Source organism: Anolis carolinensis, chromosome 2, assembly GCF_035594765.1.
Source record: "Anolis carolinensis isolate JA03-04 chromosome 2, rAnoCar3.1.pri, whole genome shotgun sequence".
In the NCBI taxonomy this organism is placed as follows: Eukaryota; Metazoa; Chordata; class Lepidosauria; order Squamata; family Dactyloidae; genus Anolis; species Anolis carolinensis.
The window spans coordinates 204,384,039-204,399,105 of record NC_085842.1 but is presented as its reverse complement, the minus strand read 5'-3'; the positions used below and the strand labels follow the sequence as shown (position 1 = coordinate 204,399,105).

Sequence of the window (15,067 nt, the reverse complement as noted above, 5' to 3'; positions counted from 1 at the left end):
CTGGATGAAATCCCAAGCATAGGAACCTTTCTTAACAAGAGGCTAAACTGATTCATCCGAGTTTACACCTCTTTGAGGACCGGCATCCAAGACGTCCAGAAGTGACTTCTGATCCACTTTGAGTTTTGTGGTCAGGAAACACAAGCTCTGTCGGGGGTGCTTTGAATGCGATTTTCCTGCTTCTTGGCAGGGGGATAGACTGGATGGCCCATGAGGTCTCTTCCAACTCTATGATTCTATTATTTTAGTGTAGCTTACTTTCTCTAATTCCCATTAATACTGTGAGATTCAAAAGTAGTTTTCTCAATTTAAAGCAGAGCTTTCCAAATGTTTTGTGTTGGTGACAAGAGATTACAAAATGATGAAGTTCATCAGAGATTTATTGTACATATTGTCAGCATACACCGAATGATCAAGTTTCCTAATTTAATACAAATTAAGGATATTCACCATTTTCCAACAAGCATGTAGCCCACCAACATTAACTATAACTTAGCAAAGTCACAACTCCTGCCTTTAACAATGATAGGTGTGTCTCCATTGTTGGAAGCTGTCCGTTTGTATAGATTGGTATTTATTTTCACTACCTTTTAGTCAGTTAAAATACACAATGCCATTTTGTTACAATTCATTACACTTGATTCTTTTTTCCAAGACATTTTAAAATTAGTCTTAATATGGCACAAGCAAACCAACTATACTATTTCTAAACAGGTTGTGTTTTATGCAAAAAGATATGGATGGATCTCATCTTAATTTTTTTCTTTCCAAAAATGTAGAAATGCTTTACTATAAAACAGTTATTATTGCTGCCTACCTTCTGGGGTTGTAATAAAATGTGGTAATGTTACCAGTTGTCACATGTATCCCATATATACATGTTTTCAATTGAGAGGAATACATTTATCCTGTTTTTAGAAATGTACATTCCCACAACATTAATAACAATTCATTCTACACCTTCTGGCTCTATTGTTTCCTTTTACATACCAAAATCATATTAAGAGTGGATCAAATAGCAAAACATGTTCACTTTCTTCTTAAAATAGACACATTGTCCAATACAAAAGCATAACTGTAATATATAGAATCTACAGCTATATCACCTTTCCAGAAAATTATCCATAATTTTCAGGTCACTCTGATTCAGCACTTATGGAGCTATAGACAATTTATACTGAAGTGAAATAATTAAAATGTATGGCCATGTTCTAGAAGCATTTTCTCCTGACGTTTTGCCCACATCTATGGCAGGCTCCTCAGAGTTGTAAGGTCTGTTGGAAACTAGGCTAGTGGGGTTTATATATCTGTAGAAAGTCCAGGGTAGGAGAAAGAACTCTTGTCTGTTTTTTCTAAACTAGTGTCCAACAGATCTCACATCCTCTGAGGATGCCTGCCATAGATGCAGGTGAAACATCAGGAGAGAATGCTTCTGGAACATGGCCATGCAGCCCAAAAAACTCAAAGCAACCCAGTGATTCTGGCCATGAAAGCCTTTGACAACACATTAAAATGTATATCTTAAATATCGTTTCATACAACGTTCTTCCTCGATGTAACAAAGGATGGACATCTAAGAGCCTTTCCGGATTTCTGCTAGAACCTTAGAAGAAGATGCGCCAATGGCTGAGCGAGATGTTGAAGGTCTTGTTCCTTTAAAAAATATGTTTAAATGTTAGGATGTTTCGTAGAATGCTATATATAACCAGAAGAAGTATTTCACATTCAATATTCAAGACGTGGGTAATTAAAACATAGATTCATACTGTAAAACATGCTGCAGAAACTTAATCTACAATATTTCCTTTGAAATCCTTATCAAAGATTTCTCTTGCCAGGAAATTAAACCTGCCCCGAGTTCTGCTGAAGCTTTGCCAAACTGTTCAATTAAAACCTGGACTCAACTGAACTTCTTTCTCTCACGAGAAACCAGAATGAACATAAGCTCTCATATTATTTATACTGTTTGACACACATGCTGTGGTTGGGCAACCTGATCCCCACTTAATATACCTATAATGGACAGCAGGAGATTGTGCTGATGCTGGAAAATGTTACTCATTATACCAATAAGTAGCCAGAAAGCTGAAAAGAGATATTTGGGGCAATTTTTGACTGTTGCCAAATGCTTGCTCCTGGTTTCTCCCTGGGTAACTTTTCGTTAGTTAAAACATATGATGCCACTTTGTTACAACTTCTCTCCATTGCACTTGGCAGTCAATAAAATGGAAGTTGAGCAGTAGGGGGGCTCACATTGCAATGACTTTGTTTACAAGTATGGAGATGAAGGGTTGGCTGTATGGAGAGGAAAGGAGGTGCAGGGCTATAACTTTTGGTCGTCTGCTTACAGTTTTTAATCTATCTATTGAATTCACCCTAAAGCAAACTAGTCACCTCTCCTTGGCTGTTAGCATATTTATTTTTCAAAGATGACACAGAGATTTTTTGATAGAATGCATGCCTTTGGTGGCACAGTGTTTTAAAGCACTGAGTTGCTGAACTTGCGGACCAAAAGGTTGTAGGTTCGAATCTGGGGAGCGGATTGAGCGCCCGCTGTTAGCCCCAGCTTCTGCCAACCTAGCAGTTCGAAAACATGCAAATGTGAGTAGATCAATAGGTACCGCTCCGGCGGGAAGGTAAGTGCGCTCCATGCTGTCATGCCGGCCACATGACCTTGGAGGTGTCTACAGACAATGCCCACTCTTCGGCTTAGAGATGGAGATGAGACCAACCCCCAGAGTCAGACATGACTGGACTTAATGTTAGGGGAAAACCTTTACCTTTACCTATGCAAAGCATTTTAAGGATTTAAAAAATGCATAATCATAACCATGATTATCATGGTTATGTGTTTGCAAGAATATGCTTTCCTGTTGTCTTATTCTTTGGCAAGGAATCGTCAAAGGTTGTTTTGCCACTTTGTTCCTCTGAAATGCAGCTACAATTACTCTTACTCATTGGCAGTCTCCCAACAAAGTATGTACTAGCCACCAGGCCTGATCCTGCTTAGCTTCCAAGATTTAATGCCTGCCTTCACGGTTTTTAGGTCCTTACCCTAATCATTATCTGACAGCATGAATATTGTGACTTTTCTGGGCTGTATGGCCATGTTCCAGAAGCATTCTCTCCTGATGTTTTCCCCACATCTATAGCAGGCATCCTCAGAGGTTGCGGAGTCTGTTGGAAACTAAGTAAGTGATGTTTATATATCTGTGGAATGTCTAGGGTGGGAGAAAGAATTCTTGTCTGCTTGAGGTAAATGTGAATGTTGCAATTTGATACCTTGATTAGCATTTTAATGACCCGCAGTTTCAAGGCCTGGCTCGCAGCTGTCTGGAGGAATCCTTTGTTGGGAGCTGTTAGCTGGCCCTGATTTATTCTTGTCTTTAATTCCCCTACTTTTTGAGTCTTGCTCTTTATTTACTGTTCTGATTTTAGAGTGTTTTAAATACTGGTAGCCAGATTTTGTTCATTTTCATGGTTTTCCCCTTTCTGTTGAAATTGTCTATGTACCTGTGGATTTCAGTGGCTTCTCTGTGACATCGTGGATGTTAGAGTGTTCCAGCATTTCTGTGTTCTCAGATAATATGTTGTGTCCAGGTTGGTTCATCAAGTGAAGGGAGATGTTGACAAGCTGGAACGTGTCCAGAGGAGTGCAACTAAAATGTTCAAGGGTCTGGAGAACAAGCCCTATGGGGAGCGGCTTAAAGAACTGGGCATGTTTAGCCTTAGAACTTCCTCAATGTGAGAGCTGTTTCGTGGTGGAATTCTCTGCCCCAGAGTGTGGTGGGGGCTCCTTCTTTGGAGGCTTTTAAGCAGAGGCTGGATGGAGTTGTTCTATGTTTTCCGGGCTGTATGGCCATGTTCCAGAAGTATTCTCTCCTGACATTTCACCCACATCTATGGCAGGCATCCTCAGAGGTTGTGAGGTAAGAGGCTGGATGGCTGGGGGTACTTTGAATGTGATTTTCCTGCTTCTTGGCAGGGGTTGGAGTGGATAGCCCATGATGTCTCTTCCAGCTCTATGATTCTATGCTAATCAAGGTGGCAAATTGCAGTATTCACATGCACCTCAAGCAGACAATAATTCTTTTCCCTACCCTGGACATTCCCCAGATATATAAACTTTCCAACAAACAGCTCAGCCTTTGGGGATACCTGTCAAAGATGCACCACCAATCTACTGACACTTATACTTTATTCTCTCTGCTGGTTTCAATGTTTCTACAAGATTCCTGGCAATGAAGGTCTGAATAGTTAAAGCAATGGTATTCCCTATAGTAACCCATGGATGTGAGAGCTGGACCATAAGGAAGGCTGAGCAAAGGAATATAGACACTTTTGAACTGTGGTGTTGGAGGAAAATTCTGAGAGTGGCTTGGACCACAAGAAGATCAAACCAGTCCATATTCTAGGACAGGGGTCCCCAAACTTTTTAAACAGGGGGGCCAGTTCACAATCCTTCGGACTGTTGGAGGGCCGAACAATAGTTGGCCACCAAGCAATAATAATAATTAACAAGAACAACAACAATAATAATAAAAAAGAGGGTTGGAAGAGACCCTTTGGGCCATTGAGTCCAATGCCCTTCTGCCTTTGTGCACCAAAAGCACAAGCAAAGCACCCCTGACAGATGGCCACCCAGACTCAATGTTAATAATAATAATAATAATAATAATAATAATAATAATAATAATAAAGAGGGTTGGAAGAGACCCTTTGGGCCATTGAGTCCAATGCCCTTCTGCCTTTGTGCACCAAAAGCACAAGCAAAGCACCCCTGACAGATGGCCACCCAGACTCAATGTTAATAATAATAATAATAATAATAATAATAATAATAATAATAATAATAAAGAGGGTTGGAAGAGACCCTTTGGGCCATTGAGTCCAATGCCCTTCTGCCTTTGTGCACTGAAAGCACAAGCAAAGCACCCCTGACAGATGGCCACCCAGCCTCAGTGTTAATAATAATAATAATAATAATAATAATAATAATAATAATAATAATACAGGGTTTTGGAACACAATACTCCTGACCTCACAATCATGTTAAAAAACAAGGTATGGATTGCTGATGTTGCAATACCAGGTGACAGCAAGACTGAGAAAAAAACAACTGGAAAAGCTGACACGATATGAGGATTTAAAGATCGAATTACAAAGACTCTGGCACAAGCCAGTCAAGGTGGTCCCAGTGGTGATCGGCACACTGGGTGCAGTGCCTAAAGACCTTGGCCTGCACTTAAACACAATTGGCGCTGACAAAATCCCCACCTGCCAGCTGCAGAAGGCCACCTTACTGGGATCTGCGCACATTATTCGCCGATACATCACACAGTCCTAGACACTTGGGAAGTGTCCGGAATATGATCCAGTACAACAGCCAGCAGAGTGTCTGCTGTGGACTCATCTTGTTGTGTTTCAAATAATAATAACAATAACAATAATAATAATAACAATAATAATAATAATAATAATAATAATAATAATAATAATGGTTGTAAGAGAAGAAGAGACCCCTTGGGTCATTTAGCCCAACCCCCTTCTGCCCTTGTGCCATGGGGGCCGGATAAATGGCTTCGATGGGCCGCATCTGGCCCCCGGGCCTTAGTTTGGAAACCCCTGCTCTAGGACATAATGCTTGACTGCTCACTGGAGGGAAGGATATTAGAGACAAAGATGAAGTTTTTTGGCCATATAATGAGAAGACAGGAAAGCCTGGAGAAGAGAATGATGCTGGGGAAAATGGAAGGAAAAAGGAAGAGGGGCCAACCAAGGGCAAGATGAATGGATGGTATCCTTGAAGTGACTGGCTTGACCTTGAAGAAGCTGCGGGTGGCCATGGCAGACAGGGAGCCCTGGTGTGAGCTCATCCATGAGGTCATGAAGCATCAGATGCGACTGAATGAATTTGAGTACTTTTCAACCTAATCTTAATGCATGTGATAAAATAAAACTTATTCCACACCTTTCCATGCTGATTTTCTCAGTTTCACTGTACTTTCATTTCAATGACTGAATGCCAATTTAAATTCTTTGTAAGAAGCAGGGAATGTTTCCTAAAGGGGGTTGCCAGGTTTTTAAATGTGAGTGCTACATATGGAGCAATTTACCCACTGGGATATCATCCTATGCCCATATACAAGATGGATGCTGAAAAGTGAAAGAAATCTCCCTGGACATTCTTCAACATCTTTACGTTCCTCCTGAGAAAGCATTGTGCTTTTAAGCTGGAATAGTTGGAGAGCAACATATGGCACAATGTTCCACTTGGCCAGAGCTAAGAAAGGCTTGCTGACTAAATGGCAACAGGGTCCACCCAGTACGAAGAAGAGGGAATTAGTATCTCCTTCATTTTCACCTTTTCTTACCCCTTCATGCCAGATGCCAGGTTCAGGAGAAAGGCTCTCCAAGCTGACGCAAGTAAAACCACAGCATCTTTCCTTGCTCCTGTGAACTGAAGAGGGATTTCTTCAGCCTCTGTCTGCATCTTTCCATATGCAGAACCTTTGCTGAAGCAAAAAGACGCCATGGCAGAATTACAACCACATATTAAACCCAATGGACCCCTGAAAAAAAGTCCTGTCAAGTCAGGATAGTTAAAAGCTGATGATGCAGTTCATCTGTGCAAGTACCCTCTCCAGCTGAGATGGGGAAATAACAGCCAAGATGCCTGAATATGTCCATGCAATGCCCTCATTATCTAAGGAATTTGTTATTTCAGGAAAACCAAGTAACTCATTACAGGTACATCACTTATTCAACTGGCTTCATTCTTACCCTGTCTCTGATCTAATCTGTGGATATTCCATAAATGGAATAATTGCCTTGGATGGAAAGTCTGCTGGGTCACTATCAGCATCACAGTTGTGGTTGATGGTGTTGTAGTACAGCATGAGGCTGATGGGTTCACTGATGGTTTAGAGAGAATTGTGGGATTTCCTGAGATTTCCTGGGGCACAAAATGGGGAACATTCAAATCAGAGAAATGATTATTCTCTCTGGGAAAAACCTAACTCAGAAAGTGCCTCATGGTCAGTTAGAAGAGCCAGAAACTGCAACATTAGATAAGGAGTCAGGTGAAGAACTAAGTGATATGGAAGGTTCCCAGGGAAAAACACCTGGAGCTACGGAGGTCAACAAAAGTCTTTGTTTACAGATTACAGCAGAACATAGACAGTGCACTTACATGGGAAAGTCAAAGCAAGAATTTGTGGGAAAAGAAATGACTTTATGTGTGCTTATTAATTAGCATATTGTACATTCTTGTTTCATATTTATTATTCTTTATTATGTTTAATTTGTTGTATGGTTTCTTTGCTATGTTGGAAACTGTCCTAGGTCCTCTCAAGGAGAGAGAGCGGTATATAAATAAAGTTTTATTATTATTTATTATTAGCACGTTGTTTACCTAAGAGTTAGTTCAGGCAATGTAGCATTCAAGCAAGAAACTAGGCCTGTGTTCTCTGGTTCTTGTTTCAAGTCAAGCCAAGTTTTGGATTTAAGTATCCTGGAAGTTTTCTATGTTCTTGTTTTTGTTTTCTTGCTCAAGTTTTACTAAGTATACCTTTGCTTGTGGACCTATGTTATGCTGGTGATTTTCTGGCTATTCCTGGACTATATTACCTTGAGATTTGCATGAGGCATTTGGATTACTGTCTGCTTACCACCTATTACTAACCCTTTTTTGGATTATACATCGTCTTTCCTTATTCCTGTTTTTTCATATATTTTTATGTATTTCTACAATAAACTGCTTACTTGTACTCTGGACTCTTGTATGGTGCTGTGGTCATAGGGGTTTCCAGGCCTGGGGTGCAACAGATGGTTACCATGTCAATCAGGTTCTGGATTTTACTCTGAATTTTAAAGGAGCAAATCCCAGATTCTGAACCTTAACCTTCCCAAATAGATTCAGCAACTTGGTTGGCTCCTTGAAATTTCACACTAAAAGCCAGAGCAGATTTATCATCTCACTGACATGAAAACCATCAACAACAACTCATTCAGCACAATGTTTAATAAGTATGCAGGAGTGGAGGATGAAATCACATATACTCACAGCACATCACAAAACTGCACATTAGATAATGATACATGTGTAAATGTACATTCTTGAGCATGTAATGTTCTTTCCTGCAATCAGACAATCATTATAGTCTCTTATGCTCATCCAAAACAAACAGGTGTGGACACAGAATTGTATAGGCAGTGCATTACATTCCGCCTGTTTGATTTTAGCCTTTAATAAATATCAGGAATCAAAATAATTTCTGGGTGGTTGTAGCTAGAGAAATAATTCTGGAGAACACAGGGCAAATAACACAAATCAAGAGCAGTAGGCATTTGTATTATGACTATAAGCACTGCACAGCTGAAGTCTTCTTTTGAACATTCAGGCTGAACATCCTCTATCCATAATTCCTAAATCCAAAATACTCTCAAAACCAAATTGTCCAGGTGGGTGGATGAGATACTGGCACCTTTGCTTTATGATGTTTCAACATACACAACTTTGTTTCGTACACAAAATTATTAAAAAATATTGTATACAATTACCTTCACTCTATGTGTATAAGATGCATAGGAAACATAACTGAATTTCATGTTTAGGCTTGTGTCTCATTGCCAAGTGATCTCATTGTGTATATGTAATGCAAATGCAGATATTCAAAAATCCACAAAAATCCAACCCCCCTCCCTGCCATTTCCAAAATCCAAAAAACATCTGGTCCCAAGCATTTCAGATAATGGATAGGTAAAGAAAAAGGTTTCCCTTGATATTAAGTCTAGTCATGTCTGACTCTGGGGGTTGGTGCTCATCTCCATTTCTCAGCCAAAGAGCTGGCATTGTCCATAGACACCTCCTAGGTCATATGGCCAACATGACTGCATGGAGCACCGTTACCTTCCTGCAGAAGCGGAACCTATTGATCTACTCACATTTTCATGTTTTCGAACATAGGTTGGCAGAAGTTGGGGCTAACAGCGGGAGCTCACTCTGCTCCTTGGATTCAAACTGCCAACTTTTTGGTCAGCAGGTTTAGCAGCTCAACGGTTTAACCCACTGCATCACTGGGGGATACTCAACTGATATTTACCAAGTTCACAGCAGCATATATTACAGTTTGTAAAATTTAGAAACTGGGGGAGAGAATTAGAAATATAGAAAAAAGAATCTAGAAAAGTTCAGAATTTCCCCAGTCATTCAGGGTCCCAGTCCAAACTGTTTTATGCCATTACGGAACAACGGGTTTTCAAAATAGGAATTTACCTCTTGGTCCAAAGCGCTGAAGATAACAATGAGTGCAGTAGGGTTTGTCATCATACTGCAAAAAAAAAAAAAAAAGAGGGAACAGTGAACGGATTAATTTTGCATATTTACTCAGGCTAATCATTCACCAGTCATAACAAGCAAGACAGAGAGGCTACTTTAGCCTCCTCAAGATAGACAACAGGACCTTGATCCATGGTCATTGACTGTACTAGAGCAATGGTTTCTCGGCCTTTTGGCTAAGATCAAGTGTAGTATCAGATCATACTTGAGCAATGGAATTTATACCACAGGCAACTTGACCTGAAATTACATTTTTCAATTTGAATAGCAAAACAAGATAGTGAAGCTTACAGGACAAACAGTAAAGTCACTTGTATTGTCGAAGGTTTTCATGGCTGGAATCACTGGGTTGCTGTGAGTTTTCCTGGCTGTATGGCCATGTTCCAGAAGCATCTTCTCCTGATGTTTCACCCATATCTATAGCAGGCATCCTCAGAGGTTGTGAGGTCTGTTGGAAACTAGGCAAGAGAAAGAACTCTTGTCTGTTGGAGGCAATACTAATCAAGGTGGCCAATTGTAACATTCCCACTTGCCTCCAACAGACAAGAGTTCTTTCTCCCACCCTGGACATTATTCCACAGATATATAAGCCCCACTTGCCTAGTTTCCAACAGACCTCACAACCTCTGAGGATGCTTGTCATAGATGTGGGCGAAACGTCAGGAGAGAATGCTTCCGAAACATGGTTATACAGCACGGAAACCTCACAGTAACCCAGTAAAGTCACTTTCTTTCAGCTCCAGTAATTCCTTCCCCCTTTCTTTACATTTTAGAGGAGGAGATTAGAAGCACTTAGTTTTGCATTGCCACAATTTGCTGATGACTAATAATGAGAGAAATTTAGTTCATTTAAACAAAGATTTCAGAACAAACTGGAATCTGAAACCATGTTTTAAACCTAGCATCATCTTTCTTACTACAGCTTGCAAATCTGGAGAAACAGACATTCTGAAACTTCAGAGCTTGGGGGATAATAATAATAATAATTATTATTATTATTATTATTATTATTTTATTTTTATACCCCGCCTCCATCTCCGCTGGGGGACTCGGGGTGGCTTACATGGGGCCAATGCCCGAGCAAATACAATAACAAACATAAAACAACATCAAATAACAGAACAGAACAGAAAAATACTTTTGGACCACAGCTCCCAGATTCTAGAGGACATAGTCCCAAAAATAAAACTTTTCCAAGCTCTGTAGAAGTCAGATCCAGTTTGGGTTTTGGACGATCCAATGGTTTGAGTGCAGATAGGAAGGAGTCTTATTCTCATAAATGATATTTTATTAAACATTGCTAATAGGAAATTTAGCTGTTATTTTTGCTACTTTTATTTTAAAATTTAACCCATTTCATTACATTAAAACGATTGGATTTCATTGTTTCAAACTGTGGTGAATGTCCCTGGAGCTCTTTTTGAAAGCATAGAACAGGACACAATTTAACTGAAAGCAGTATTTCATATTTTATGCATAGTGATATACATTTAGTATAAAAGAACAGAATAATAAATACATTTTACCCGTCTCCTTTAAAAAAAAAACACCTGCTGAAAGATGCCTGAAGGTTTGGATTGCCTGTTTCTCTCTTGGGAACTTTTAAATCCATCCAGGTGATTTTCTCCTTGAAGCTTGAGTATTAATTATCGCTAAATCAGGCGCCAATAATATAAAATTATTTATAGCATATGCACCAGGTGTATACAGTAGGCGCCTTCTAGCAAACATCAAGTGGGAGAGATGGCGCTCTACCTTTTCTTATTAATATTTTCCCACTCCCTCCTCCAATCTCTCAAAGCATACCTTGAGTCTCAAGTCATTTCAATGTAGGGATCGAGGAGGTATGCCATTATGCCTCCCTCAAATGTTCTTGCTAATAAGATCTAAATTCTGGCAAAGAGGTGGGTGTGATCATGTGGAGTAAATCACATAGCTGTTACACCAGAGAACAAGCTGAAAGCAGAGAGAAACTAGTAGGGAGAGGAGTGTCGGAAACTCACACAGGCTTTGAGGTTGTCGTGCTTAGCATTGTTTCAGGGGTTATTTTCCTTTTATTAGAAGCATGCTTTAAGCATGGCAGAATCAATGCTTGCAGCTCAGAAGTCTTCTTATGCTGGCCCATCTCCAAAACACCTCAGTGGCCATAGAAGACCTGGGCTGCTTGTTTCCCAAAGCAGCCATGCACAGAAGACATTCTTTGTGGTTGCTCCAAAGTTGTATAGTCTCCCCACATGTTTGCTAGGGTTAGGGGGGCACACGTTCCTTGTGAAAGTGAAAAACACACAAAACAATTGCTATTTTTAAACATCTAGAATCATAGAATCATAGAATAGTAGAGTTGGAAGAGACCTCATGGGCCAGCCAGTGCAACCCCCTGCCAAGAAGCAGGAAATCGCATTCAAAGCACCCCCGACAGATGGCCATCCAGCCTCTGCTTAAAAGCCTCCAAAGAAGGAGCCTCCACCACAGCCCGGGGTAGAGAGTTCCACTGCCGAACAGCCCTCCAGTCAGGAAGTTCTTCCTGATGTTCAGGTGGAATCTCCTTTCCTGTAGTTTGAAGCCGTTGTTCCGCATCCTAGTCTGCAGGGCAGCAGAAAACAAGCTTGCTCCCTCTTCCCTATGACTTCCCCTCACATATTTGTACATGGCTATCATGTCTCCTCTTCTGCAGAAGTTTCTAGGTCATCCATCCTAACACCCACTGAAAACTGACAATGGAATCTCATTTGGAGACCTAGTTCAGGGGTCCCCAAACTAAGGCCCACGAGCCAGATGCAATCCTCCAATGTCATGTGCCTGACCTGCACCCTAAACTTTAAACTGAGGGCCATCCTAAGTCTGAAATGACTTGAAAGCACACAACAACAACAATCCTAATGAAGTTGACTCTCTCATCAGCCAAAAGCAGGCCCACATTTTCCATTGAAATACTGGCCGGTTTATGTTGGTTAAAATTGTTATTCATTTTGAATATTGTATTGTTCTTTCAGAGCACCTGGAGGTGTTGCGGCTTAAACCACTGAGTTGCTGAACTTGTTGACTGAAAGGTTGGCAATTTGAATGCAGGGAGCGGGGTTAGCTCCAGCTGTTAGCCCCAGCTTCTGCCAAGCTAGTGGTTCGAAAACATGCAAATGTGAGTAGATCAATAGGTACCACTCTGGTGGGAAGGTAATGGCACTCCAAGCAGTCATGCCGGTCACATGACCTTGGAGGTGTCTACGGACAATGCCGGCTCTTTGGCTTAGAAATGGAAATGAGCACCAACCTCAGAGTTGAACACGACTAGACTTAATGTCAGGGGGAAACCTCTACCTTTACCTTTTATTCTTCTTGCATGTATTTTTGCACTACAAAAAGGATATGTCAATTTTTTTCAAACTATAGACTGCCCCCCCCCCCCACAGTTTGAGGGACCGTGAACTGCCCCCCCTTAAAATGGTTGAGAACCCCTGACCTAGAGATTCCTCCAGAGGTGTTCTATTTAGAAATCTCTAAGGACATCATCACAAGGTTTAATCACTACAGAAGTGGAGTGCTGATGCTGTTCAGGTGTAGGTACTGCTATAACTTTTATAATTTGCACAGTTTGATGACTGAGTTGCAGTAATTATCACTAAAATGAAGAAGTTTCTTATTAAAAAAAGAAAATCTTATTAAACCTTTTAATATTTAATATTAAAATATTAAATAATATTTTTAATTAAAAAATACATCCGCGCGTCCCCTGGGCAGCGTCCTTGCAGACGACCAATTCTCTCACACCAGAAACGACTTCCAGTTTCTCAAGCCCTTCCACATAGCCATATAACCCAGAATATCAAGGCAGATAATCCACAATATCTGCTTTGAACTGGATTATCAGAGTCCACACTGCTATATGATCCAGTTCAATTTTATACAGCTGTGTGGAAAGGGCCATAGAGACAACATTTTAAATCAAATCCATGAATAATAAAATCCACAAAAGTCAAAACTGCAAATGTGGATGGATGACTGTAAAATGTTCTCCCAAAGAAGGTTACATTGGCCTCATCTCTCTATTTTCAATAACACGAAAATACATTTTTATTCAAGCAGACCAGTTTTAAAAAAATCCCTGGCTGCTCAGGAAGCAACGTTAGTTGGAAAGGTGCCTTTAAAATTGGGTTGTTATTTTAATATGATGATCTAGTTAATTGTGTTTTAATATGAATTTATTGTGTTTTTGATTGTATGTATTTTTAAATCATGTTGTGAAATGACTTATCGGTAAATCCTAATTTTGGGAAGAAACGTGGAATATATATTAACTGATTAACTAACTAACCAGCTAATTAATTTTTGTGTCCTGCCAAGTCAAGCTCCATTAAGATGAATTATACTTGCCTTGAGTCACTTCAGTGCAGTATGTACTCAGCCTAAAGACTAAAGACTAAAGATTGCCTTTCAAAAATATCTGAGCAGTTTGGAAGTCTAGACAAAAGAGAAGGGAAGCCTCTCTTCATATGGTCAGTGGTACAATAATATCACATTGAGTCTTTAGTCTTTACTGGGGTTTGATTCCAAGACCCATGTGGATACCAAAAACTGTGAATACTCAAATCCCATTATATACATTGGTATAGTAAAAAAACAAACAAACTGAAATTGCAAATTCAAGGTTTGCATTTTGGACTTTTGGGGGAAGGAGATGAACAGTTTCAAGCCATGGATGATAGAATCCTTGGAGGCAGCATCCGTGGATACAGAGGACTGATTGTACGGGTATGTGGTTGTGTTGTTGTTGTTTTAAGTTATAGAGAAGATACAATAGTTGCTGTTGTAATTTCAAGTTCAGACACATTGTGTTGAATTTGAAATATTCGTAACTATGGGCCGACAGTTCAAAGCTACACTTATAACTTGATCATACTGCATTGTCTAGGAGTTTGTGTGTGTTTTCCTCTTTAATCTGAAAGAGAAATTAGCATTTTTATGCATCCCATTAAGATTAGGCTTTGATTGATAAAGCCTAACAAGAGACTGACATTGCTTGCTATTTAGGTAAAGGTAAAGGTTTTCCCCTGACATTAAGTCCAGTCGTGTCCGACACTGGGGGTTGGTGCCCATCTCCATTTCTAAGCCAAAGAGCCGGTGTTGTCCATAGACACCTCCAAGGTCATGTGGCCAGCATGACCGCATGGAGCACCATTACCTTCTTTCCAGAGCAGTACCTATTAATCTACTCACATTTTCATGTTTTCGAATTGCTAGATTGGCAGAAGCTGGGGCTAACAGCGGGAGCTCACCCCGCTCCCCAGATTCAAACCTCTGACCTTTTGGTTCACAAGTTCAGAAGCTCAGCGGTTTAATCTGCTGCGCCACCTGGGGCTTCTTGCTTGCTATTTGGGTCTCTTCAATTTCCTGCTTCTATCTGTGAGAGGAAAGACAAGAAAAGTGACTCCTTAAAACAAAGGAGCAGAGCTAACATCCAAATGGCATCACCTAACACTATGCATTACCAATCCATGAAATGTTGAACATTGGTTTTTCACACTGTCAGCAGCACTACAGCATTACAGTGGGTCCTTGGTATCTGCTGGGGTTTGGTTGCAGGATACTTTGTGGATATCAGAACTCATGGATGCTCGAGTCCCATTATATACAACAAGATATTAAAATGGTGTCTCTTATATAGAACGGCACAACTGAGACTTGTTTTTTGGATTTTTTTAGGAGGGGAGATATTAATCTGATTAGGATTTG

General features: G+C 40.2%; 1 protein-coding gene and 1 pseudogene across 2 annotated transcripts in view; one reads left to right on the top strand and one right to left on the bottom strand.

The window, feature by feature from the left end:
• Positions 1-362: 362 nt before the first annotated feature.
• The window catches only part of LOC134296495 (cysteine-rich protein 2-like), a 40,309-nt gene continuing 25,604 nt past the window's right edge, over positions 363-15,067 (bottom strand). The window contains exons 3-4 of one of the 2 annotated variants that reach the window (XM_062971564.1): positions 9,278-9,332; positions 363-1,653 (exon numbers count right to left, since the gene is read on the bottom strand). In XM_062971564.1, coding sequence (XP_062827634.1) covers positions 1,574-1,653; positions 9,278-9,332 — 135 coding nt within the window. In that variant the 3' untranslated portion in view covers positions 363-1,573. Of the gene's footprint in view, positions 1,654-6,663; positions 6,956-9,277; positions 9,333-15,067 lie in introns of those variants that run through there. The other variant, XM_062971565.1, reaches the window with a different exon arrangement.
• Positions 9,497-9,631, top strand: LOC134297226 (U2 spliceosomal RNA; annotated as a pseudogene).